Here is a 24,327-nt window from a genome sequence, read left to right as displayed (position 1 = left end):
TAACTACAAATAATTATCTAAAAGTGGAAGATAATAAACCCCTTAAAAGTAATTTTAACAAAACTACAAAATCTTTCAGGCTGTTTCTGTGAAATGCTCCGTGATTGAAAGTAGGAGGCATGGCATTGCAATTTTGTATGTGTGTTTCTTTAGCATAGCAAAGATATTTGGTATGACTCAGAGCCAAGAATAAATGTAAAAACAATAAGTGAACGTGAATGGAGATATGTGGGATTGCTTAATGACAGTGCTGGGGCACAAAAGAAAGTTAATGGAGTGGTTTCACAAGAAGGCACAGTTTTTATGAAGCTTAGCTTTAAGGCCTGTTGGTTAGGAAACTTTTAAATCTATGCGGAATAAATTTGTGAATTTTATTTTACAGGAAATATTAGCAAAAATTGTACAAGTGACGGATGGTCAGAGATATTTCCAGATTTCATAAGCGCTTGTGGTTATAATGACAATGATGAGGATAGTAAGGTAAGAAAAACAATTATTCTGTTCATTCAGATGCAGATGTTCAAAAGAGCCTCATAGATTCAAAGGCCAGAAGGGACCATTGAGATCATCTAGTCTGATCTTCTATATAACACAGACCATAGAGCTTCCCCAAAATAATTCCTAGAGCAGATCTTTTAGAAAAACATCCCAATCTTGATTTTGAAATTGTCAGTGATGGAGAATCCAGCACAACCCTTGGTTAACTGTTCCAATGGTTAATTACATTCATTATTAAAAAATCTCATTCAACCATTGGATTGTGTTATACCTGTCTCTGCTTGAAACTATAGGGCCAAATTCTGCTCCCAAATACATTCATATTACTCTGAAATCTACAGGAATTGTGTGCACGTTTGAGAGTATAGATAATCTTTTATTTGATCTCATCTAAGCTAAAGGTATGTCTACACTTTGAGCTGGGGGTCTGATTCCCAGGTTGAGAAAACGTACTTGTACTATCTCAATGAAAAATAGAATGTAACCGTGACTGCACAAGCTGTGGGAGAGGCTATCCACCTGAGTACGTACCTGTATGAGACCCTAAGCATGTAGTCAGGGCTTGGCCCACCACTGTGACTACACTCAATTTTTAGCATGCTAGGTTGATGAGAGCTAGTGCAGGAATGTCTTCTTAAGCTGGGAATCACATCTCCAACTAGAAGTGTAGACATGCCCTAAGAGCAGAGGTGTAGGGTTCATAAATTAGAATGCTCAAAAACTAATGATTATTTTTATCATCATCATTATTATTTATTATTTGTATTACTGTAATGCCTAGTAGCCCCAGATGTGGATCAGGACCCATGATGATGCCATTATCAGTGACTATACTATAAAATTTCTGCTACTGTTGCATACTACTAACATTGTAAGCATTTTGTGTATTTATAATACATACTAGTATTCCTTTAGTTTAATATGATTGTATACATTATTTAATCTGTACAGTATATTTAAATACAGTAAACAGGTAGAATGAACATTTAGCTCTATTGTCTTCAGGGGAATTACTCCAGATTTACATCAGTTTATAATGTACATCAGAGTGTGGACCAGAGACTGTCAGATATCGAACAAATGATCCTAGCAAGTGTAAAAATGTAATCATTTCAGTTTGCCTCTACCATTTTTTGCCCTTATGTGTCTTTTGAGGAGAGCTACCAGGTCTTCCTGAATGATCTGCAGATTAGAACCGTTAGATAAATTCACGTTTTTCAACAGGAAAAGGGAACACATTTTTCACAATCTTTGTTTATTTGTGAGAAATGTTCCTGTTTTTCTAGTAGTTCTGTAGTATCACACCAGAGCAAGACTTCACTTGCAAATGCAGGATTCCACCATCAGTCAAATTCCTATTCGCACATGGAGAGATGGGCTCCTCCTATGTACCTCCCAGGTGATGATAAAGTTGATGCCTGTTCTTCAAGAAGGAATATGTCCCACTTCTTCCAGCTGCTTAATGACTTTGGTGGTGGGCACTAAAAGAAATCTGTAAGACAGATAGATACCCACCTTGACTCAGCTGTCACTGCCAGCAGTTTGCTCCTTCCTTCCAGGATTGCCAGCAACACATGCTGTCAACTGTAGGCATGTCTGATATGCATGTTATCACTCATTGCCCTGTCTGCCAGATCGGATAAAATCCAAGCTAAAGATGTTATAGTCAGTGTCTAAGTGGTGGAGCTAGTCAGGGTGAAATAGGTTGGAGGAGTCAATGAATAGCCTGATCCTCAAAAGAGTGCATGACATTTCCAGCTGACCTCTTTCAGGACCCTGTCCAGAGCAGCAGGCCTATTTTCCCAGCCTATGCCCATTCCCTCCTCCCCATCGCGCGCACACACACACACGGAGAATGAGTGCCAGAAACTCCCTCCTGATCTTTTTCCTGTCTTATTTCACGTGTTGTAAATATTAAAAACTTGAGTTTTCTTCAAAATAATATAGGGATTCTAGATTTTTTTAGACACTAAAAGAAAAAACAATGCTACTCCGTATACATATGTGTGTTAACAGTAATCAGTGTGCTCCATGAAAATACAATGTGTTTGGAAAACTATAATTAGTTCACTTCTGCTCTTTCTCAATTAGGACTCTGTCAAAACCCAGCGAGTACTTAACAGTTCCACATCTCACATATGCACATAGCTGCAATCTGTAGTCTCCAAGTTCTTTTCCACTTTAAAGAACTTTTTTTTATTAGTTTATGTATATGAAGAGTTTTGCAAATATCATGAATTAGTGTGGCTTATTAATGCATTAAAAAGTGCAGACATGTAAATAACTAAAAAATAGTTGACAAAGAAATGGACTGGAACATTTTATTCTCCCATTTTGTATGCAAATGGTTATTCTGAGATATTGGAATCATCTGAATATTTGGAAATTTGAAAGTGCTTTACTGTTTTAGAGAACCATTTTTACAACCACCAAACTATCCTAGACCCAAACATTTTCACCTGAATTGAAAACCAACCAAAGGCCTATAAATAGAAAGGGATACATTGTAACATTCCTGATGGAAGATGAAGGAATTAGTATATGAATAGACCTGTTCGTATTTAACATTGTTGCTAATGATCTGGAGTGAAGAGAGTGAAACTTAAATTAATTAAATTTGCAAATCATAGTCCAGAAGAAACTAGAGGGGCTGGAAATATGGGCAGAAGTAACCAAATGTGAATCAACCTGGAATAAATTGAACAACAATAAAGCATCTAGGGTAAAATCCACAAGATAGAAGTAGAAAGGAGATACTTAGCAGCCCATTGTTACTACAAAATCTTTTGTGGTGTTACTGCTTTCTAGCGGGCTCTGAGCGGATAGTGTATTATGGAAACTGAAATAATGCAAGTTTGGGCTGCATTTCAGGTGCCTCTTTCCTTATAGCGCTGGCATGGCTGACCCTGAAATATTAAGTTCAGTTCTGGGCACTTCATTGCCAGAAAATAAATTGACCATGCCAATGTGACATGACAGAAAATTCCTTCCTGACAAGAAATTGAACAATCTGTTCAATGTTATTTAGTATCAAAAATAAAGTTAAATTTACTAGTTCTGGGTCAGTAGAAAGCAGCTGTTTCCTGTGCAAATAGACCATACATTCAAACAAGAATAGTTGGTTTTTTCAATTCTTAACATTTTATTTTATTTATAGTTTCAAAGTAGAGGAAGAAATATGAAAGCCTCTGTGCTGAGGCCTTGCTTAGAAATTTTGTGGTGATAGTGCCCACTTCAGAAAAACACATGCTCTGTTCAGGAAAGCACTTAAATATGTACTTCAGTGTCATTGAAGTCAGTGAGACTTAGCTATATGTTTAAAGTGCTTTCCTGAATCGGGTTGTTTCCTTGAAATGAGGCCTCAGTACAGAGTTACAGTACTATCAAAGAGTCACATCCTTAGCTGGTGGAAATCAGCATAGTTTAGCTGGATCTGGTCCTGAGTTTTGGCAAAAAGTCCGAAGAGGACCTGTGATGGGGTGTAACAAAGCCTACACTGCAAAGGAAGGGGTTAAAGAACTACTCTGGGCTCAAGTGGCACCACTCCACTGTACCTGCAAAGCCTGAACTGGCTGGAGGAGGAGCTTAAAAGGGGGAGCAGAGTAGCTCAGTATTACGCAGACAGTGGGAGGAAGCTGACCTGCCCTCTGAGCTCCTGGGAAAGAGCACAGCAGGAGCACTTGCTGCTTGAGGCCTGACTATAGCGACCTGTCCAAGCCTACAAAGAAGGACCTGTGACTCTCTAAAGGTTAGAGCCTTTATCATTGTGTGTTAGTACTTTATCTTGTGGGGAGAGAGGAGACTGCTAGGCAGTGATCCAAGGAGGCAGCTGCATAGTACCCTGAACTGCAGGACTTAGCTGCCTGCCATTGAGCCCTGGACTGGAGCTTGCTGGAAAGGGTGGCCCTGGGCCTGGGCCCCCATATCAGTCACTAAAGAGGGACAGCTACTGAACTGGGTGGGGAATCCCTAGTTGGGGGAAGACACAAGAGTCTGGACCATGAGACCCCCAAACAAGGGGGAAGCCCTAAATCCCTTGCTTAACCCTGAAGACTTCCTTGTTATTGGACTCTTCTTATATAGCCTGAGAATGTGACCTGGCTCAGGGCTGAGTCACAGAAAGGGCACACCATTACAGGGCAGAATGGTAGGGAAGAAAGGGGAATGCCCAAGGGGAAGGTAGCTTGACCACTAGGCAGCACGAATGGTAAGTGTTCCCCTTCACAGGGCTCAGTGATGAAATCTTCACATTTCTTTTTCTTTGTACACCAGCAATGTGTAAAAAGAAAGGAACTGTGTTTGCACTGGGTGTCTATTAAGGGTGTACATGTTGGTGTAATGAGGTATTACCACTAGAATTATGGAAACAGGTGGTTTAATGTTTTGGACCAGATTCTGATACCCTCATTCATGTTGAATAGCCATTTCCTCTGCAACCTGTCCCCTTGAACATAGTGTTGTTCAGTATGTGCCAAGCTAGTGAAATCTGGTTCTTAATTTGTTGCCTACAGATATAGCAGTTTATCTTTGCTGCTGAATGAGTTTATCTCATAGATTCAGTTCATATTGAGTGAAGTTTCACAGGGATTGGTCCTGAGTATAGTTCTGTTCAATTTTTTCAATGGTTTAGATAATAGCATAGAGAGTATACTTATAAGGTTTGTGGATGATACCAAACAAGGTGGGGTTGCAAGTGCTTTGGAGGATAGGATTAAAATTCAAAATGATCTGGACAAACTGGTGAAATGGTATGAAGTAAATATGATAAAATTCAATAAAGACAAATGCAAAGTACTCTAGTTAGGATGGAACAATCAGTTGCATACATACAAAATGGGAAATGACTGCCTAGGAAGGAGTACTGTGGAACAGGATCTGTGGTTTATAGCTAAATATGAATCAAGAGTGTAACACTGTTGCAAAAAAAAAAAAAAAAAAAGCAAACTTCATTCTGGGATGTTGTAAGCAAGACACAAGAAGTAATTCTTCTGCTCTACTCCACGCTGATAAGGACTCAACTCATAGACTCATAGACTCTAGGACTGGAAGGGACCTCGAGAGGTCATCGAGTCCAGTCCCCTGCCCTCATGGCAGGACCAAATACTGTCTAGACCATCCCTGATAGACATTTATCTAACCTACTCTTAAATATCTCCAGAGATGGAGATTCCACAACTTCCCTAGGCAATCTATTCCAGTGTTTAACTACCCTGACAGTTAGGAACTTTTTCCTGATGTCCAACCTAAATCTCCCTTGCTGCAGTTTAAGCCCATTGCTTCTTGTTCTATCATTGGAGGCTAAGGTGAACAAGTTTTCTCCCTCCTCCTGATGACACCCTTTTAGTTACCTGAAAACTGCTATCATGTCCCCTCTCAGTCTTCTCTTTTCCAAACTAAACAAACCCAATTCCTTCAGCCTTCCTTCATAGGTCATGTTCTCAAGACCTTTAATCACTCTTGTTGCTCTTCTCTGGACCCTCTCCAATTTCTCCACATCTTTCTTGAAATGCGGTGCCCAGAACTGGACACAATACTTCAGTTGAGGCCTAACCAGCGCAGAGTAAAGCGGAAGAATGACTTCAGTGTCCAGTACTGGGGTACCATATTTCAGGAAAGATGTGAACAAATTGGAGAAAGTCCAGAGGACATAAGAAAAAAATGATTAAAGGCCTAGAAAACATGACCTGTAAGGAAAGATTGGGAAAATTGCATTTTTTCACTCTGGAGAAGAGAAGACTGAGGAGGGGACATGATAAGTTGTCCAAATACATAAAAAGGTTGTTATAAGGAGGAGGGAGAAAAAATGTTCTTGTTAACCTCTCAGAATAGGACAAGAAGTAATGGGCTTAAATTGCAGCAAGGGAGGTTTAGGTTGGACATTAGGAAAAACTTCCTAACTGTCAGTGTAGTTAAGCAGTGGAACAAATTGCCTAAGGGAGTTGTGAACTCTCCATCACTGGAGGTTTGTAAGAACAGATGCATGTAAGCAATTTCATTCACTTCAGTTGCAGGTTTTTGGCATCTGAGGGCAGAACTTGGCCCTACATATGGAATTTTAAGTTTGTGTTCATTTAAAAATATATATATTAAATAACTAATTTAACAATTGCAGTTTATCTCACTTGTTTAGAATGTATGTAACTCAATAGCCATCAAGTTAGGCACATCTAAAAAATGTTCATTACCCACTATACTGAGTGCACATAGTCGTGAAATAGAAGCTTTGGTGAGAATGTTTGCTAAAGTATAGTTCTCTCCTAACCTACCTGCAATAGTAGCTTTGAAGAAAATACTCTCAGCTTGATTCTCCTCTCATTTGCATTGGGTTTACACTGCTGTAACTCTGGAGTTCAGGGGAGTTACTCTTGATTGGCAGCTATGAGATAGGAGAATCAGGCCATGTATGTTGCTAAGTCAGAGCTTAATTTAAATCTTTATTACAGTATTTAGTCTCTCATCTCCATACAGTATATGAGCTATCAGCCTTCAAGAGTCTCAGAGATTTGGTTCCAGATGCCACCTCAGCCATCCAAGTTCTCATTCCTTTTTTTTCTCCTTTGGATATTTGTATTGTATATTTAGTAGGTAAAACAGCAATAGGAATAACTGGGCTTGTCAATACTTAAAAATGGGTCAAGGGTAGATTGGGATGTGTTAACTAATCTGAACCTTGTCACAACCTTTTTTGTAGTGTGGATGCATTTCAGTATCTTTTATCTAGATTTAATAGGTCGAGGTGTACCCTAGGCTCTCTCTTAGGGTGTTTTACGTAGTGCCAAGACCCTGCCACAGGGCACAGCACAAGCTGGTCAGGGCAAGGTAAAAGGCATTGAAATTCATCCGCATGAGTGAAAAAGTAAGTGAGCGACCATACCGTAACCTCAACCCATTTTTCTAGACTGGGCAAGTCAGCTGTGCCTACAGATATGTCTGCACTGCACACCACTGACCGTGGTGTGTAGGATATGTGTGGCTACACGCTGCAGTGAAAAGCAGGTTGCATCCACACTGTGGTGTGCAGCTACATGTGGCAGTAAAAGGCTCTGGCAGGGGGAGGCAGCGGAGACAGGCTCCGGCAGCAGGGAGCTGCCCTGAACCATTTCGCTATTGCCTCCTATGGCCAGAGCCTTTCCCCACTGCCAGTCTTTCACAGTAACGGGGAAAGCCTCTGGCAGCTCCCTGTGGTGGTGGAAAACTCCAGCAGTGGGGAGAGTGCGGGACACTGCACTGCTAGAAATAGCAGTGTGGATGGGGGAGGCCCTGCATGGGTGCCTAGAGAACTGGGTCAGATACATACCCTGAGGGTTCAGGCATCTCTTTACTCTTCTCACCTGAGCAGTGCCTCACCATCTATGCTGCTATTTATACCACTGCGGGGGGGCATGCTGTGTATGTACTTTACACACTGCTGTAAGGGGAGTGTGCAGTGTAGGTTGACCCTAAGATAAAACAGAACAGTACATATGAATTATGGGGAGTGGGGCTTGATATGTATTTGTAGGCCGTAAGCAGGTACCCACACACAGCTAGGAACTTAATGCAAGACATAATACACATTTGAAGTAATATGAATGTCTGGTACCACGGTAACTTATAATGTTATCTTTCCATTTCTGATGCTCTTTGGTTATGACTAAGTTACATAAGCAGTAGAAAGACCTGACATAGCTGTTCTGAATTTTCAGAGAGGCTGAGCACCCACAGATCCAACTGAAGTAAGGAAATCAGGCCGAGCATGACTTGTTCAAATAGTTCCTTAATGTCACTAAGTGCATTCAGAACATATGTACAGCAGTGTTATCTCTAAAATATATCATTGCTGTGGACTAATGGACTGTTTGTCTTGAGAGTCTAAATTGGACCCTTCCTCTTCAAGAAAATATAATACAGGACTTACTTCTACTGATGCTCTTTATGATATGACTCATCTGTGCGTCATACTGTATTTATTTACACCACGCTCTACATTTTTTTTTCATTACTTTTTCCATGAGAAGTGATTAAGGGCCTTCTCCTCTACTCATTAAAGTAAATCTAAAGACTCCCATTAAGGACTGGACCCTTAATAAAAACTCTTATTCTGTCTTGCAAAGTAGAAATATAACTTACAAATTGCAAATTCTCCCACTCACCATAGAAAATAATTGAGTTTACTATACACACACATACAATATATTACACACAAAAAACTACATTAAAAGAACATAAATTAGATTGCAAAGCCAACCACTCAAAGTTAAGAAATGCCAAAATTAAGGTTGTCTGAGCAACCTTAATTCAACCTGCTTGTGCATGTGCATTATAATACAATCTTTAATTATGTTATCACATATTATTTCCACAAGACTGCTGCCTCTTTCAGTGCACAGGATGGACCCAGTTCAGTTAATGACTCACTACTGAAAATTTTGTTTTCTCCTCATTGTTCACCTTATATACTGCAAACTGTTCAAACCCTGCTTTGAAGACAGAATATCCTCCTGGCTTTCCTGTTGCACTCATCACTCTAGTACCCATTGATTCATTTATCTTCCCCGCAACCTTGTAAGTGAGAGGGCATTATTATCCCAGTTTTAAATATGGGGAGCTGAGGCACAGAGAGATTAAGGTCAAAAGTATCCACTAATTTTGGGAGCCAATTTGAGATGCCTAAGAACTGTTTTTTCCAGAGAACTTATCATTATATATCATTTTTATACATTCAAGCAGAGCTGTCCTTAATTTCATTTGCAGTTGTGAGTGCTCTGCACTTCAGCAAATTAGGCCCCAGTGAATCAACTTGGGAACCCAGAAAATAAGGAACACACAAGGAGAAGTAGGAGTAGAGATGATAAAGCATAACAAAATCAATATATAAAGGATGGAAAAGTGGGAATGTAAATGATAATGAATAGAAGTCACATGTTAAAAAATGTAGGTGATTGTTATGGCTAAAGGAATCAATGGCCAATGGTGTTAAAGACAATAAGAAGACATTTTTGAAACCTATTAGGAATTTTAAAAATACCTACAGATGGAATAGGTCCATTGCTAGATGTGGATGGTAAATTGTAAAGTAAAGTGTTGGAAACTAAAAATATAATTCATGCCTGTAAGCTTGGTTTCCTGGCAGCTAGCTCTTGTCAAACATACCTGTTGTCTTTTTTTGACAGGATTGCAAGTCTGGTTGATAAAGTTAACTGTGTTGATATAGTATACTTGGATTTCTCCAAGAAATTTGATCTAATACTACATGAAATTCTGATTTTAAAATATGCATTGTATGCGGGGCCAGTGCAATCATTTAGGTGACCTAGGCGGTCGCCTAGGGTGCTAGCATTTGGGGGGCGCCATTTTCTTCGGCAGCGACCGTGGCGGCCGGATCTTCAGCTGCGCCGGTCGCTGCTGGCATTTAGGCGGAGGGACCTGGGCAGGGGAGAGCAGGGAGGGCCGCCTGCAGCAAGTAAAGGGTGGAGGCGGCACGCAGGGGAACTCCCTGCCCCAGCTCACCCCTGCCCCTCTTGCTCCCCGAGCATACCGTGGCCGTTTCACTTCTCCCACCTCCCAGGCTTGCAGGGCCTAAGCTGATTGGTGCCGCAGCCTGGGAGGCAGGAGAAGTGAAGCAGCCACGGCGTGCTTGGGGAGGAGGCGGGGCTGCGGTTAGCTGCTTCACTGGTCCCACCTCCCAGGCTTGCGGCGCCAATCATCTTAGGTGCCGCAAGCCTGGGAGGCAGGAGAAGTGAAGCAGCAACAGCGTGCTTGTGCGCGGAGCGGGGGTGAGCTGGGGGGGGGGGGGTGCCTCAGGGTGGGGGTGGGGAGCTGCCGCAAGGGGGGTGCCTCAGGGCAGGAGGGATATGCCACAGGGGGGCGCCTCAGGGCGGAGCTGCCATGGGGAGGGGGTGCCTCAGGGTGGGGGCACGGTCGGGGGGGAGGGCGCAAGGTGGAAGTTTCGCCTAGAGTGCAAAACATCCTTGCACCGGCCCTGATTGTATGGAATTAATTAACTGGTGAGTGTTTAACTTTATGACCTTAGCAATATTAGTCTAACTTACTTTTTTGTGTAATTTCCTAGCTTTTTAGGAAAGCAAACTGAAAAAACCAAAAATTCAACTGTGTGGCATCATATTGACATCCACATGGTTTATCAGTGGAGTTGAAAACTTTAGATTCACCACATAGATTTCTTGAGATAACAGAATAACTGATAGCAATAGTAAGTTGTCATCTTCTGTGAGGACAAGTACAAGAAGGGGATAAAACACAGTTTGCTAGAGGATGGCCACATATTTGCGGGCCTCGGAGGAATGGTGAAACTCAAGAACTTCGGGTCCGTTCCATGCTCTGCCCATTTGCTCCCAAGCTTGACTCTTCTGTCTCGTCCACTCCAACCTGTCTCAGTCCTGTCTCTTTCCCACCCTGGCTCCTGATTTCAGTCACATTCTCTTTCTCTGCCCAGTCCCAATCTCCTCTCGAGTTTCTCATTCCAGTCCCAGTTTCCTTCATAGCCAGGCGCAGTTCCCCATTCCCAGCTCCTTATCCAACTTGTTCCCAATCCTAGTCCCCTTCCCTGGACTCCTCATCCAAATTCAGTCTTCCACACCACCCTCTCCCTTGTCCCCATCTCTCTGCCACACAGTCCCAGTTCTCCTCCCACACTTCAGCCTCCTGTCAGATGTGTCTATCCTCTCCCATATCCTTGTTCACCCACACTGGTTCCTAGTCCCAATCTCCCTTCCTCCCCCATGTCATCATCTGAGCAGTCTCACCAACGAAACAGCTCCCAGTCATCCCTCACATTTCCCTCACTGGCTTCCGGTCCAATTCTGCTTACCCAGCCAGTTCCAGCATCTCTCCCTCCCCCACCCCCAGGATCCCAGTCCCAGCCTCAGCATTTGCCGCCATTCCCCTTGCTCCCTGTCCTAGTCTCCTTGCTCTATCAGTCCCAATCTCCTTACTCAGCCAGTCACAGTTTCTCTCTCTCTTTACATGCCAGTCTCACCAGCCCCAATCTACTTCTTCCCTCTCCAGCCCGGTCTGGCTTTTGTCCCTGCTGCATTTGAATCAGATGTCTTCCTCCTCCTCCACACTGCCTGAGAGCCAGAAGGGGGTCACTGAGAGCCCAAGAGATAAAGGCTCCTTGCTCTCAGCTCCAATGCCCAGCCCTGCCCCGGTCAAAAGGAGGTGGGAACAACTATTACAGGGAAAATCCGTCTTGGCTAGTGTAGCCCTGCTGGGGTGAGCTTACTCAGAGTACGTCTACACTATGGGATTATTCCGATTTTACATAAACTGGTTTTGTAAAACAGATAGTATAAAGTCAAGTACATGCGGCCACACTAAGCACATTAATTCGGCGGTGTGCGTCCATGGTCCGAGGCTAGCGTCGATTTCCGGAGCGTTGCACTGTGGGTAGCTATTCCGTAGCTACCCATAGTTCCCGCAGTCTGCCCCGCCCCTTGGAATTCTGGGTTGAGATCTCAGTGCGTGATGGGGCAAAAATCATTGTTGCGGGTGGTTCTGGGTAAATGTCATCAGTCATTCCTTCCTCCGGGAAAGCAACGGCAGACAATCATTTCATGCCCTTTTTCCCTGGATTGCCCTGGCAGACGCCATAGCGTGGCAACCATGGAGTCCGTTCAGGTTTTTTTTACTGTCACTGTATATCTACTGGATGTTGCTAACAGACGCGGTACTGCAGCGCTACACAGCAGCATTCATTTGCCTTTGCATGATAGCAGAGACTGTTATCAGTCGTTCTGTACCGTCTGCTGCGCCATTGTAAATTGGCAATGAGATGACGGTTATCTGTCGTTCTGTACCGTCTGCTGCTGTCATGGGTGCCTCTGGCTGAGGTCGGCCAGGGGCGCAAAGACAAAAATGGGAATGACTCCCCGAATCAATCCCTCTTTTATGGTATCTAAAAATAGAGTCAGTCCTGCCTAGAATATGGGGCAAGTGTACTAGAGAACCAGTGTACCAGAGAGCACAGCCGCTCCGTGTCAGATCCTGCAGAAATGATGAGCTGCATGCCATTCTAGGGGGTGTCCCTGCAACAACCCCCCCCCGTTGCTTCCCTCCTCCCCCAACTTTCCTGGGCTACCATGGCAGTGTCCCCCCCATTTGTGTGATGAAGTAATAAAGAATGCAGGAATAAGAAACACTGACTTGTTAGTGAGATAAAATGAGGGGGAGGCAGCCTCCAGCTGCTATGATAGTCCAGGCAGTACAGAATCTTTTCTTTACACATGAAAGGGCGGGGGCTGATGGACCTCAGCCCCCAGTTGCTATGATGAGGACGGTTACAGCTGTTATGTACCATCTACTGGGAATGACCGGGAATCATTCCTATTTTTACTCAGGCGCCCCCGGCCGGCCTCACCTGAGGCCAGCCAGGAGCACTCATGGGCTCATGACGAGGACGGCTATCAGTCCTTCTGCACTGTACCGTCTGCCACCGGGAAGGGGTGGAGAGAGGATGCTACTGTTTACTGCTGCAGCACCGTGTCTACCAGAAGCATGCAATATACATAGGGTGACATATAAAAAAGTCAAGAAATGATTTTTTCCCCTTTTCTATCACGGAGGAGGAGGGGGGGCAAATTGACAAGATAGACCCTGAACCACCCCGAACAATGTGTTTGACCCTACAGGCATTGGGAGCTCAGCCAAGAATGCAAATGATTTTTGGAGACTGCGGGGACTATGGGATAGCTGGAGTCCTCAGTACCCCCTCCCTCCCTCCATGAGCGTCCATTTGATTCTTTGGCTTTCCGTTACGCATGTCACGCAGCACTGTGCTGTGGACTCTATATCACAGCCTGGAGATTTTGTTTAAATGCTTTGTCATTTCATCTTCTGTAACGGAGCTCTGATAGAACAGATTGTCTCCCCATACAGTGGTCAGATCCAGTATCTCCCGTACAGTCCATGCTGGAGCTCTTTTTGGATTTGGGACTGCATCGCCACTCGTGCTGATCAGAGCTCCACGCTGGGCAAACAGGAAATTAAATTCAAAAGTTCGTGGGGCTTTTCCTGTCTACCTGGCCACTGCATCCAAGTTCAGATTGCTGTCCAGAGCGGTCACAATGGAGCACTGTGGGAAAGGAGGCCAATACCGTCGATTTGCGGCCACACTAACCCTAATCCGATATGGTAATACCAATTTTAGAGCTACTCTTCTCGTTGGGGAGGAGTACAGAAACCGATTTAAAGAGCCCTTTATATCGATATAAAGGGCCTCATTGTGTGGACGGGTACAGCGTTAAATCGGTTTAACGCTGCTAAAATCGGTTTAAACGTGTAGTGTAGACCAGGCCTCAGTTACTCTGGGGGACAGTGCATGCACAGTCTGATCAGCACCAGAAGCTCTGAAAGGCTTGAGCATGCTCATGGAGGATGATCTGTTAAACTGTAGCAAGTCTGTACTGCGCATGTGCAAACTGCAGTTTTTCAAAGACTGATAACTAAGGCTAAGATTTAGTCATGGAAAGAACACGGGCAATAAAAATTGATGGCCCCATGACCTGTCCTTGACTTGTACTATATACCCCTGACTAAATTTTTGGTGTTCTGTGGGGCTCCGGGGGTGCAGCTGCTGCTCTAGAGAGGGACTCTGGGGCACCCACTGGTGCTGGGACTGGAGGGGACTCTGGGGTACCTGCTAGTGCTGGGGGGGGAGGCAGCACAGGATCGCCGCCATCGCTGCTGGCAGGGGGCAGCACGGGACCTCACATCCTCTTCAGTGAAGAGGGATGCAAATGGCCTTATCTTCCTTAAGTGCACCTTTTAGCACCTGAATCGTCCAGTGGCCCCAGTTTGTTTGGCAAACTTCCTGCTTTTGGTGTACTTAACACCATTTTTGCTGTTAGTTTTTGTGTTTTTTGCTAGATTCTCTTCAAATTCTTTTTTGGCCTGCCTAATTATACTTTTACACCCGACTTACCAGAATTTATGCTCCTTTCTGTTTTCCTCACTCGGATTTGACTTCCTATTTTTAAAGGATGCCTTTTTGTCTCTCATCACCTCTTTTGCTCTGTTTAGCCATGGTGGCACATTTTTGGTCCTCTTGCAGCAAGGCTGCCCAGAGGATTCAGGGGGCTTGGGGCAAAGCAGGGGAGCTGCGGCGCTTGTACTCATCTGGTGGCGGTCTGGTCTTCGGCGGCATTTCGGCAGTGGGGGGCCCTTCAGTTGCTCCACGTCTTCAGCAGCACTGAAGGCCTCCTGCCACTGAAATGCCGCCGAAGACCTGGACCACTGCAGGGTCAGGGCTCATGGGGCCCCTGCAGGGCCTGGGGCCTGGGGCAAATTGCCCCACTTGACCCCCGCCCTCGAGGCGGCCCTGTCTTGAAATTTAGTTTATTTGGGATATACGTTTAGTATGAGCCTCAGTTATGGTGGGGGGGTTTTAATCTTCCATGCAGCTTTCAGGCATTTCACTCTTGTATCTGTTCCTTTTAATTTCCATTTAACTAGTTTTCTCAATGTTATGTAGTTTCCCTTTTTGAAGTTAAATGCTACTGTGGTGGGTTTCTTTGGTATTTTCTCGAATCTTAGAGTCATAGAAGATTAGGGTTGGAAGACATCTCAGGAGGATCTAGTCTAACCCCCTGCTCAAAGCAGGACCAACCCCAACTAAATCATCCCAGGCAGGACTTTGTCAAGTCGAGCCTTAAAAACCTCTAAGAATGGAGATTCCACCACCACCGTAGGTAACCCATTCCAGTGTTTCACCACCCTCCTAGTGAAACAGTTTTTCTTAATATCCAGCCTAGACCTCCCCCACTGCAACTTGAGACCATTACTCCTTGTTCTGTGATCTGGTACCACTGAGAATAGTCTAGATCCATCCTCTTTGGAACCCCCTTTCAGGTAGTTGAAAGCAGCTATCAAATCCCCCCTCATTCTTCTCTTCTGCATACTAAAGAAGCCCAGTTCCCTCAGCCTTTCCTCATAAGCTATGTGCCCCAGCTCTTATTTTCGTTGCCCTCATTTTTGTTGCCCTCTGCTGGACTCTCACCAATTTGTCCACATCCTTTCTGTAGTGGGAGGCCCAAAACTGGACGCGATACTCCAGATGTGGCCTCATCAGTGCCAAATAGAGGGGAATAATCACTTCCCTCGATCTGCTGGCAGTGCTCCTAGTAATGCTGCCATTAGCCTTCCTGGCAACAAGGGCACACTGCTGACTCATATCCAGCCCCAGGTCCTTTTCTGCAGAACTTCCGCTTAGCCAGTTGGTCCCCAGGCTGTAGCGGTGCATGTCCATCCAAAGTGCAGGAATCTGCATTTGTTCTTGTTGAACCTCATCAGATTTCCTTTGGCCCAATCCTCCTATTTGTCTAGGTCACTCTGGACCCTATCCCTACCCTCTAGCGTATCTACCTCTCCTTCTAGCTTTGTGTCATCCGTAAACTTGCTGAGGTTGCAATCCATCCCATCATCCTGATCATTAATGATGACCCCTGGGGCACTCCGCTTGATACTGGCTGCCAACTGGACATTGAGCTATTGATCACTATCCATTGAGCCCAAAGATCTAGCCAGCTTTCTATCCACTTTGTAGCCCATTCATCCAAACGTTTCCCAGGATGTTAAATTTAATTACATTATGGTTGCTATTACTGAGCAGTTCAGCTATATCTACCTCTTGGACCAGATCCTGTGCTCCACTTAGGACTAAATCATGAATTGCTTCTCCTCTTGCGGGTTGCAAGACTAGTTGCTCCAAGAAGCCGTCATTTATTTTATCTAGAAATCTTATCTCTGCATTCCATCTTGAGGTGGGTTAAGTTTAGAGAGGGAGTGTGAGCCCCAGGTACACTTAACAAACATTCTCTAAACTCCCTCGCAAAACTCCCCTTTTTGTTGTTCTTTTTTGCTGGCTTCTCTGATTGCTTGGGAGCTGGCTTTTCAAAGCCCTGTTCTTCCTATCAAGGGAATCTATAGGGATTTGAGGTCAAAGGATGGGAGGCTAGAGCCTTGTTAGGAAGCTCTCAGCCTTTATTTTATCATTATTTTTGTCCATATTTTGCCCAGGATCTATGTCAGACTTATAGGTTTATATTTACCCAGGTCATCCTATTTACCCTTTTGAAGTATCGGCACAATATTAACTTTCTACTAGTCTTCTAGAACTTCCCTGGTATTCCAAGACTTATTGAAAATCAACATTAAAGGTCCACTAAGCTCCTCAGCCAGCTCATTTAAAACTTCTGATTTTAAAATGTCTAACTTTAGTAGCTGCTATTTAACATCCTCATGAATTACGGTTGGAATGGAAACAGTGTGGTCATCATCATCAGATGATATGACTACATCATATGGCTTTTTTCCCAAATACAGAACAGAAATATTTATTGAACACTTCTGCATTTTTTGTACTGATAATTTTACTATTTCCCTCTAGTAACAGACGAATACCATTGTTAGGATTCTCTTTGTTCTTAATGTACTTTAAAAACATAATGCTGCTGATCATTGTTTTCTCCTTGTGTTCCTTTGCTTTCCTTATAAATTTCTACAATTCCTAGCTTCAGATGTATATTTATGATTATCAACTATCCCTTTTTTTACTTTTTTATAGCTGCCTTCACTTTCTGTCCAAGCCAGGTCATTTTTTTTTAACCCGTAGAACCTTCTTCCTAGACTGTGGAAATGTAGCTTTTGGGACATCTAGTAAAGTGTTCTTAAACAATTCCCAGTTACATTCACGTGTTTATAATTGAATTCTTCCTCCCAGCTGATTTATCTCATAATTATTTTCAGCTGAGTGAAACTGGTCCCTTCAAAGCAACATATATATATGTTTTTGGTCTTGCCTTTGTTCTATTTGCACATTATAACTGTGACAAAGTCATGATCACTTGTACCAAAGCTACTACTAATTTTTAGTTTTGTGATTGGTGGTTCTTTATCTATCAAGACAACGTCTCATCGAATTCCCGCATGCTGGATGCAACACTTCTTGAGTTAGAAAATTTTCATCTGTAATATTTAGAAAATCCAAGAGTGTTTTGGTACTGGCAGCATGACACTTCCAGCATTCACTTAGATTGAAGTCCCCAATGATCAGGATTCTGCCTCCCTCAGTTCCTTCTTACCACCGGTGATGGTGCTAGAATGTCTCCTTGCCTCGCCAAGCTTACCTTTCTCAACTGTACCTAGTTGCGAGTGTCATGTAGATAGTTTATAGTAAGTTTGTATAGTTTTATTAGATCCCTTAGTGCTAAATTAAAAATAGTTTGTTAGTCCTGTATGGGACTTAGCCTAGGGATGGGCATGCTCCAATCCCCGGGCTTCAAGCCTTGTGACTGCTGCAAAAAAACCTATGCCAGTCAGTGATCCCCAGCAACGCTGTCTGAAGTGCTTAGGAGAAACCCATGTGAGTGACAAGTGTGGCATTTGTAAAAGCTTCAAGCCAAGAACCAAAAAGGAGCTGGACATTCGACTTAGAGTGCTCCTTATGGAGTCAGTAGTCGCATTGGCCTTGTAGCCAACTGGATCGGACTCCTCTCCAAGCACCGCAGCATCAGTACAGTGTGCCACGGGCACTTACCTCCAACTGGCATTCTCCTACATCCCGTAAAGGGAAGGAGAGCGCCGGGGGAGAGCAAAGACCCACATGGAGCAGCTCCTCCTCCTCAGTGGTGTCGAGCCTCCTATGAGACCTGCCTGCCACCCTGGGAAGTGGCAGAGTCACTTGACGCCTGGCAGTGTCATCCATGCTAGAGGCCTTTCAGGCAGGTAAGGGCATATTGTCCCTTCCAGTGCTGCCCACGCCAACCAGCGAGGTGCCCCATTCGATGGGTAAACCTGCCCTGGGGTCTTTTCAGCCATCCCCGTCTGTGTGGCACCACTCCCTGCTGCAGAGCATGCCCTGCCAGTGCTCACCTGAGCAATGCCAGCCCCCAGATACAGGTTGGCTTACCTGTCAGAGTTTCCAGGGTCACTCCCCGGACTTTAGACAGCACTCCCCAGGATCCTGGCACCGATCGCCAACTGTCTAGCGGAGACCTGTGGAGGCACATCACCAGTTCCCAGAGTCCTGGCATTGGTGCCCGAAGTGTCCATGTCGCTTTCCAATCTCGCGGCACCGCTCCAGAGTAGAGACGCTGGTCCCCCGGAGTCTTGTCACTGTTATCCGGATTGCTGATATGGGTCTCCAGAGACATGCCAACAGTCTCCCAAGCTGAGACATCGATCCTCTCACTCCCGCTCTCATTTCCGGTCAACAGAGTGACACCGCTGTCAAAGCATGAGGCCTTGGTCAATAGGTTACTGTCACTGATCCACCAAATGCTGCCACCGGGGATGTGGCACCAAGAGCTGTTATCCTGGTACAGATCCTCAGTGGATACTCGGGGAGAAGGCTGATGGGAAAGGGGGTAGACAGATGACAGCAGTACCATTCTGGTCCCCCAGACAAGTGTCCTTCCCCTCAGGTTCTGAGAGTGAGGTCGAAGAACTGCCTATGGGACAAGGCCAACCACTGGGGGCATTGGCATTCCCCTCAGTGCCACCAGCAGACACATGCCCCTAGTGGCCAGTGGCCAGCTCTCTGGCAGCTATGGAACCCATGGGGGTTTCCTCAACCATCACAGGGGCACCAGTCAGTCTCATGGGCATCTGGAAAACAGTCAGCGACAGTCTCCCAAACGTTCCCTGACTTGGAAACAGAGTTGGAGCAAGGTCCCTAGGAACAGGCTACCTCAGTGGAAGCTCCTCTGGTGGAGGGAATAGAGTTGACTGACCTGCCTATACCCGCCTCCTCAACCTCTTTGCCCAATGAGGATAGCGGAACCTTCCCACGCTGTTCCCCAGGATGATGTAAAGGCCCACCAAGAGCTTCTAAAGAGAAGTCAAAGCCTGGAGGCCGAGGATTTGGCAGAATCCTCTGGCTCCCTAGTTGTATCAGCAGCCAATGAGCACGATAGACAGGGCCACTGGGATCGACCTCTAAGAGCCTTGATCTCTTTGGCAGAAAAATTTATTCTATGGTCAGCCTCCAGTTAACATGGCCAGCCATCAGGCCCTACTCAGCCATTATGATCTTAACATTTGGCAGTCCATGGCCAAGTTCGTGGACTCACTGCTGGAGGAGCCCAGGAAAAAGTTCCAGGCTCTCCTTGACGAGAGTAGGGCTGTGGCCAGGACAGCCCTCCAAGCGGCCTCAGATGCAATGGACTCCATGGCCCGGACCATGGCTTTGACCATTTCCATGAGGCGTGCCTCCTGGGTACAGTTATCAGGCCAGTTGATGGAGGTTCAGCAGTCCATCCAGGACCTCCCATTCGATGGCTTGGCACTGTTCTCAGAACAGACGGACAGCAAGTTACATGGCCTGAAAGACTCTAGGGCTACCTTGCGCTCTCTGGGCCTTTACACACCAGTGCCTGTGAGAAAGTGGTTCAACCCACAGCAGTCCCACAGGTTTGGGGGCCATTCCCGATCGGAGCCCTTCCAGAAGAAGGGAAAAGGCAACAAGCACCAGCAAGGCCAACAGCCGGCTTCCTCACCTTACTCGAACTCTATCCACAACGAACCGGGTAATAAGCAGGCATTTTGAAGATGCACTTGAAGGCGACCTTCCAGCTTGTGTCTGGGATCCAGAACTCCTGTTATTTCCAACTGCTTGTTCCCCTTCCTCCCTGCCTGGGCCCTTAACATCAGACCAGTGGGTCCTCAGCACAGTAGCAGAGGGGTATACCCACCACCTTCCCTCCCCTTCCCTCTTCAGGGAGCCTTCTTGTGAGCATCTGCTCGCTCAGAAGGTGCAAAGCCTCTTGCAGGTGGGAGCCATGGAGAAAGTTCCTTTTTGCCTGAGGGGAAAAGGGTTTTACTCCCTCTATTTTTTGATTCCAAAGGCCAAGGGGGGGTCTACACCCCATTCTTGACCTGCAAACCCTCAACAGGTATCTCAAGAAGTTGAAGTTCCGCATGGTCTCTCTAGCCTCCGTCATTCCTTCCCTGAATCCAGGGGTTCTGTCTGTCGCCCCCCGCTGCTGGTCTGGGGTTCCATGCACCAGCCCCTTCCAGCCGGGGTCCCAGCCGCCAGCTCCACTCAGCCTGCTGCCAATCTGGGTTTCCATCCTCCAGCCCCTGTAAATGAAAAATGTATTACTGGCACGTAAAACCTTAAATTACAATAAATAAATGAAGACTTGGCACACCACTGCTCACAGGTTGCTGACCCCTGCTCTAGATATCAGGCATGCCCTGGCTTTCTACTTGGAGAGCACCAAACCCTTCAACAGATCAACTCAACTCTTTCTTTTGATAGCTGACAGGATGAAAGGCCTGCCAGTGTCTTCTCAGAGGATTTCGACATGGATCACCAACTGCATCTGTACTTGTTATGAGATAGCGCAGGCTGTGCCTCTACCGATAGCGAAGGCTCATTCGACAAGGGCTCAGGTATTTTCGGCTGCCTTTCTGGTACACACATTCTTTGGTACACACAGTCACGACGCATTATGCCATCACCCAGCAGATCAGAGATGATGCTGGCTTTGGCAGAGTTGTGTTGCAATTGACATGTCCATGAACTCCTACCTGCCTCTGGAAGTACTGCTTGGGAGTCACCTCCAATGGAATGGACATGAGCAAGCATTCGAAGAAGAAAAAACTGTTACTAACCTTTCATAACTGTTGTTCTTTGAGATGTGTTGCCTATGACCATTCCATGACCCACCCTCCTTCCCCTCTGTCAAAGTTCCAACAAGAAGGAACTTAGAGATGGGGAGCTGGTGGTGCCCTTTATACCGGCGCATCCGCACGCCACTCCAGAAGGCACCAGAGCGGGTCGCCTACAGATACCACTGAGGGGAAAATTTCCAGCACCGATGCATGCGGTGAGCACACACACCTACAATGGAATGGACATGAGCAACACATCTTGAAGAGCAACAGTGATGAAAGGTTAGTAACTGTTTTTTTCTGTACAAATAGATATATGCTTACGGAGCCACTCATCCTGTTCCCTACTGTCATTCTGGTGGTCTGTAGCAGACACCAGCTAATATCTCATCTTGTGATTTGTCTGTTAGGACATTGATCCATAGGCGTGCAAGATCACTGTCTTCCAAGTTCTCTGTGACTCAAACACATAATGTCTCCTTTTACCTACTCAATATTTCATAGGTGAGTTATAACCATTGAGTTTTATATTCCAATATTGTTAACCATCCCACTAGTTTTCAGTAAGACCAACTAGATCAAATTAATGTTAATAAATTAACCAAGTCCAGTTTGTTATCCAGGCTAGTAGCACTGGTGTAGAGCCAATTAAAATTTTTCTTCTCTTTGTGGCCTTTGATTCCTTTGATTAATTTTGTTCTCAATGTCTCGATTTTGTACTGAGTGTTCATATTGTGCCTCTTTCTACCCTCCCCTTTGTTATTAGTTTAACACACACACCCCGATTATGCCAGCCAGCCTGACTCCAAGGAAGTTGGTTCCCATTCTACTTAGATGGAGGTCATCCAAACTGTACAGTCTCCTCTCATCATAACAGGTGGACCAATGTTCCACAAAAATAAAAAGGGCCCATGTCGTCTTAATAGCAATATTCCCATGGATATCCATAGAAGCAAGACCATCTCCTAAACTTTTATCAAAGCCTGGATCCTTACAGTCAGTCTCAGCTGAACGACCAAGGATTAAACTACCCTCTCCCCCAGAGGTCTTTCCAAGCCAAGGTTGAAGTTGAAAGAACAACCAGATTTTGCACTGCTACTTTCTGTACTGTGTCTATTCTGTGGATATACAGAAGACTTCAGATTTCTGAACTTTGTAAAGACAGCACTAAATTCACTTAAAATATTAGCCCATAATATAGTACCTTTTTAAAAAATAAATTACAATTCTGCATAAGAAGAGCCCTTACAGAGAAGTATTCTAGCAAATGCGAATTACATAACCACATTCTATTACATTTTATTTTTACATGCAGTTTCCTTTATATCCTTTATCCTCTTAAAACCTGTTAAATCAGGCAACCACACTAGAAAGAAAATGTCGTAGGATAAGTTTTGAAACTTTTAGTATAAATTCATCATAATATAAACATTTCCATGACAATTACTCTGAAAACTGAAAACAGCTGACCCTGCAGGGCCCTCCCCACCTGCTGGATTATATTTAGTGGCTATGCATGGCAAATTTTCCTCAGTAAATACAGTAATGAATAAAACTTTGTCATCTCTTTTTAAAGTTTACCTCTCAGAAGCAATGTTTCCAAAATGTAAGACAATATGAACTTTCTTGAGGCCAAGCGTTCTATTCATGCCTTTATTATCACAAATATGAACTACACCTCTACCCCAATATAACTCTGTCCTCGGGAGCCAAAAAATCTTACCACATTATAGGTGAAACTGTGTTATATCGAACTTGCTTTGATCCGCCGGAGTACACAGCCCTCCCCCCCCCAAGCACTGCTTTACCGCGTTATATCCAAATTCATGTTATATCGAGTTGCTTTATTTCGGGGTATAGGTGTATTGTAATGTTCTATAATTACTTGTTAATAGTAGGTTCATAAAACTTTGGTTGATGGAATTGCAGCCGTTTATGTCCTGAATAGAACTTGAAAATCTAGGAGAGCTTCAGTTTCACTATGTCCGTGTTAAGATCCGTTTTAAAAATGTTTTCATTGTTTTAAAAATTAGTTTGGGGCAGTGTGTACCCTAGTCTGCTATCCTCAGTTTACTCATGACAGCTTCCATTCAATGAACTAATTATTGCAAATCTTCCGGGTGAAACTAAAAACTCACAGGGACAAGGACTTCAGCAATTGTGGCTCAGTATGGAACTCTTCCAAATTGCATTAAAGAATTAGTGTGCCAACATTTTTAAGGCTTGATGAAAGCTTGCCTCTTTAACGTTGCTTTTCACAGTTGCCTGCATTATTGCTGGCTGCGATGCCCTGTTTGTTTTTGTTTATGTGTATTTGTTTTATCCTTATGCAGTATAAAGTCCGCTTTATGAATGGTATTATCTATGATAAAAATTAATGGTAAAATATTATCTTCTTTGCAGTGTGCTGGCCTTGAGCCAAACTCTACTCTTCCCTGATTTGATATAAGTCTGAAGCAGCTCCATTCAGTGACATTTAAACCAGTTGAGCAGAATTTGGGCCCTGACCATTGTTTGAATGTTTTATAAGGAGGTAGTTTTAAAGCTTCAGAGAAGACCATTCCTCGTGTTGTTGTTTTAATTTGAGCTACTGAGAGTTAAGATCACACATGAAATTTAGCAAGTATTGTGGGTGCATCTTCTCTTAGCAGACATATGTCCACATAAGAAAATGAGACCTTTTAAAGTGTTGCAAGTTATGACCCCAAAATCATTAGTCACATTGAAAATGTTGGCACCTAAATTTAATAGTTCATAACCTGCATTTATAAGCTAGAAAATGCAATTGGAGATATAGTTCAAAGTGATTTTCTTGGCCCTTTGAAGACAATCTGTTATATTGAATTTGCTATCTTTTGAGAAGCATGATTGATTCTCAGTGGAAAACTACTAGACTCTATGCTCTGTGTTGGTTATAATGGAGGGAAAATAAAATAAAATCGTACAAGAGCTACGGAAAGAAAGGTGGTCATATTTTAAAAGGTGGACTAGAGACTCATTTAAAAAACTTGCATACAGTGGTGTGTGTGTAGTAAGAGAAACTAATTTAATCCCACTAAGAGTAATGACTGCTGGTTTTCTTACAAACTCAAGTCCCTGGTTTGAACTACAAGATCATGGTTAAGGTTACACTTCATCAGAGTACTGTAAGCTGACTAATGAAATATGGCTTGAAATATTGGGGAGGGATAGCTCAGTGCTTTGAGTATTGGCCTG

At 44.3% G+C, this 24,327-nt stretch overlaps 1 protein-coding gene across 1 annotated transcript in view; it reads left to right on the top strand.

Annotated features, from left to right (window-relative positions):
• The window catches only part of VIPR2 (vasoactive intestinal peptide receptor 2), a 105,538-nt gene that overhangs the window by 37,702 nt on the left and 43,509 nt on the right, over positions 1-24,327 (top strand). The window contains exon 4 of the mRNA XM_050942268.1: positions 383-480. Coding sequence (XP_050798225.1) covers positions 383-480 — 98 coding nt within the window. The remainder of the gene's footprint in view (positions 1-382; positions 481-24,327) is intronic.

Source organism: Gopherus flavomarginatus, chromosome 2, assembly GCF_025201925.1.
Source record: "Gopherus flavomarginatus isolate rGopFla2 chromosome 2, rGopFla2.mat.asm, whole genome shotgun sequence".
Lineage (NCBI taxonomy): Eukaryota > Metazoa > Chordata > Testudines > Testudinidae > Gopherus > Gopherus flavomarginatus.
Note: the sequence above shows the minus strand (reverse complement) of the source record. Positions and strands in the feature narration are given on the sequence as shown.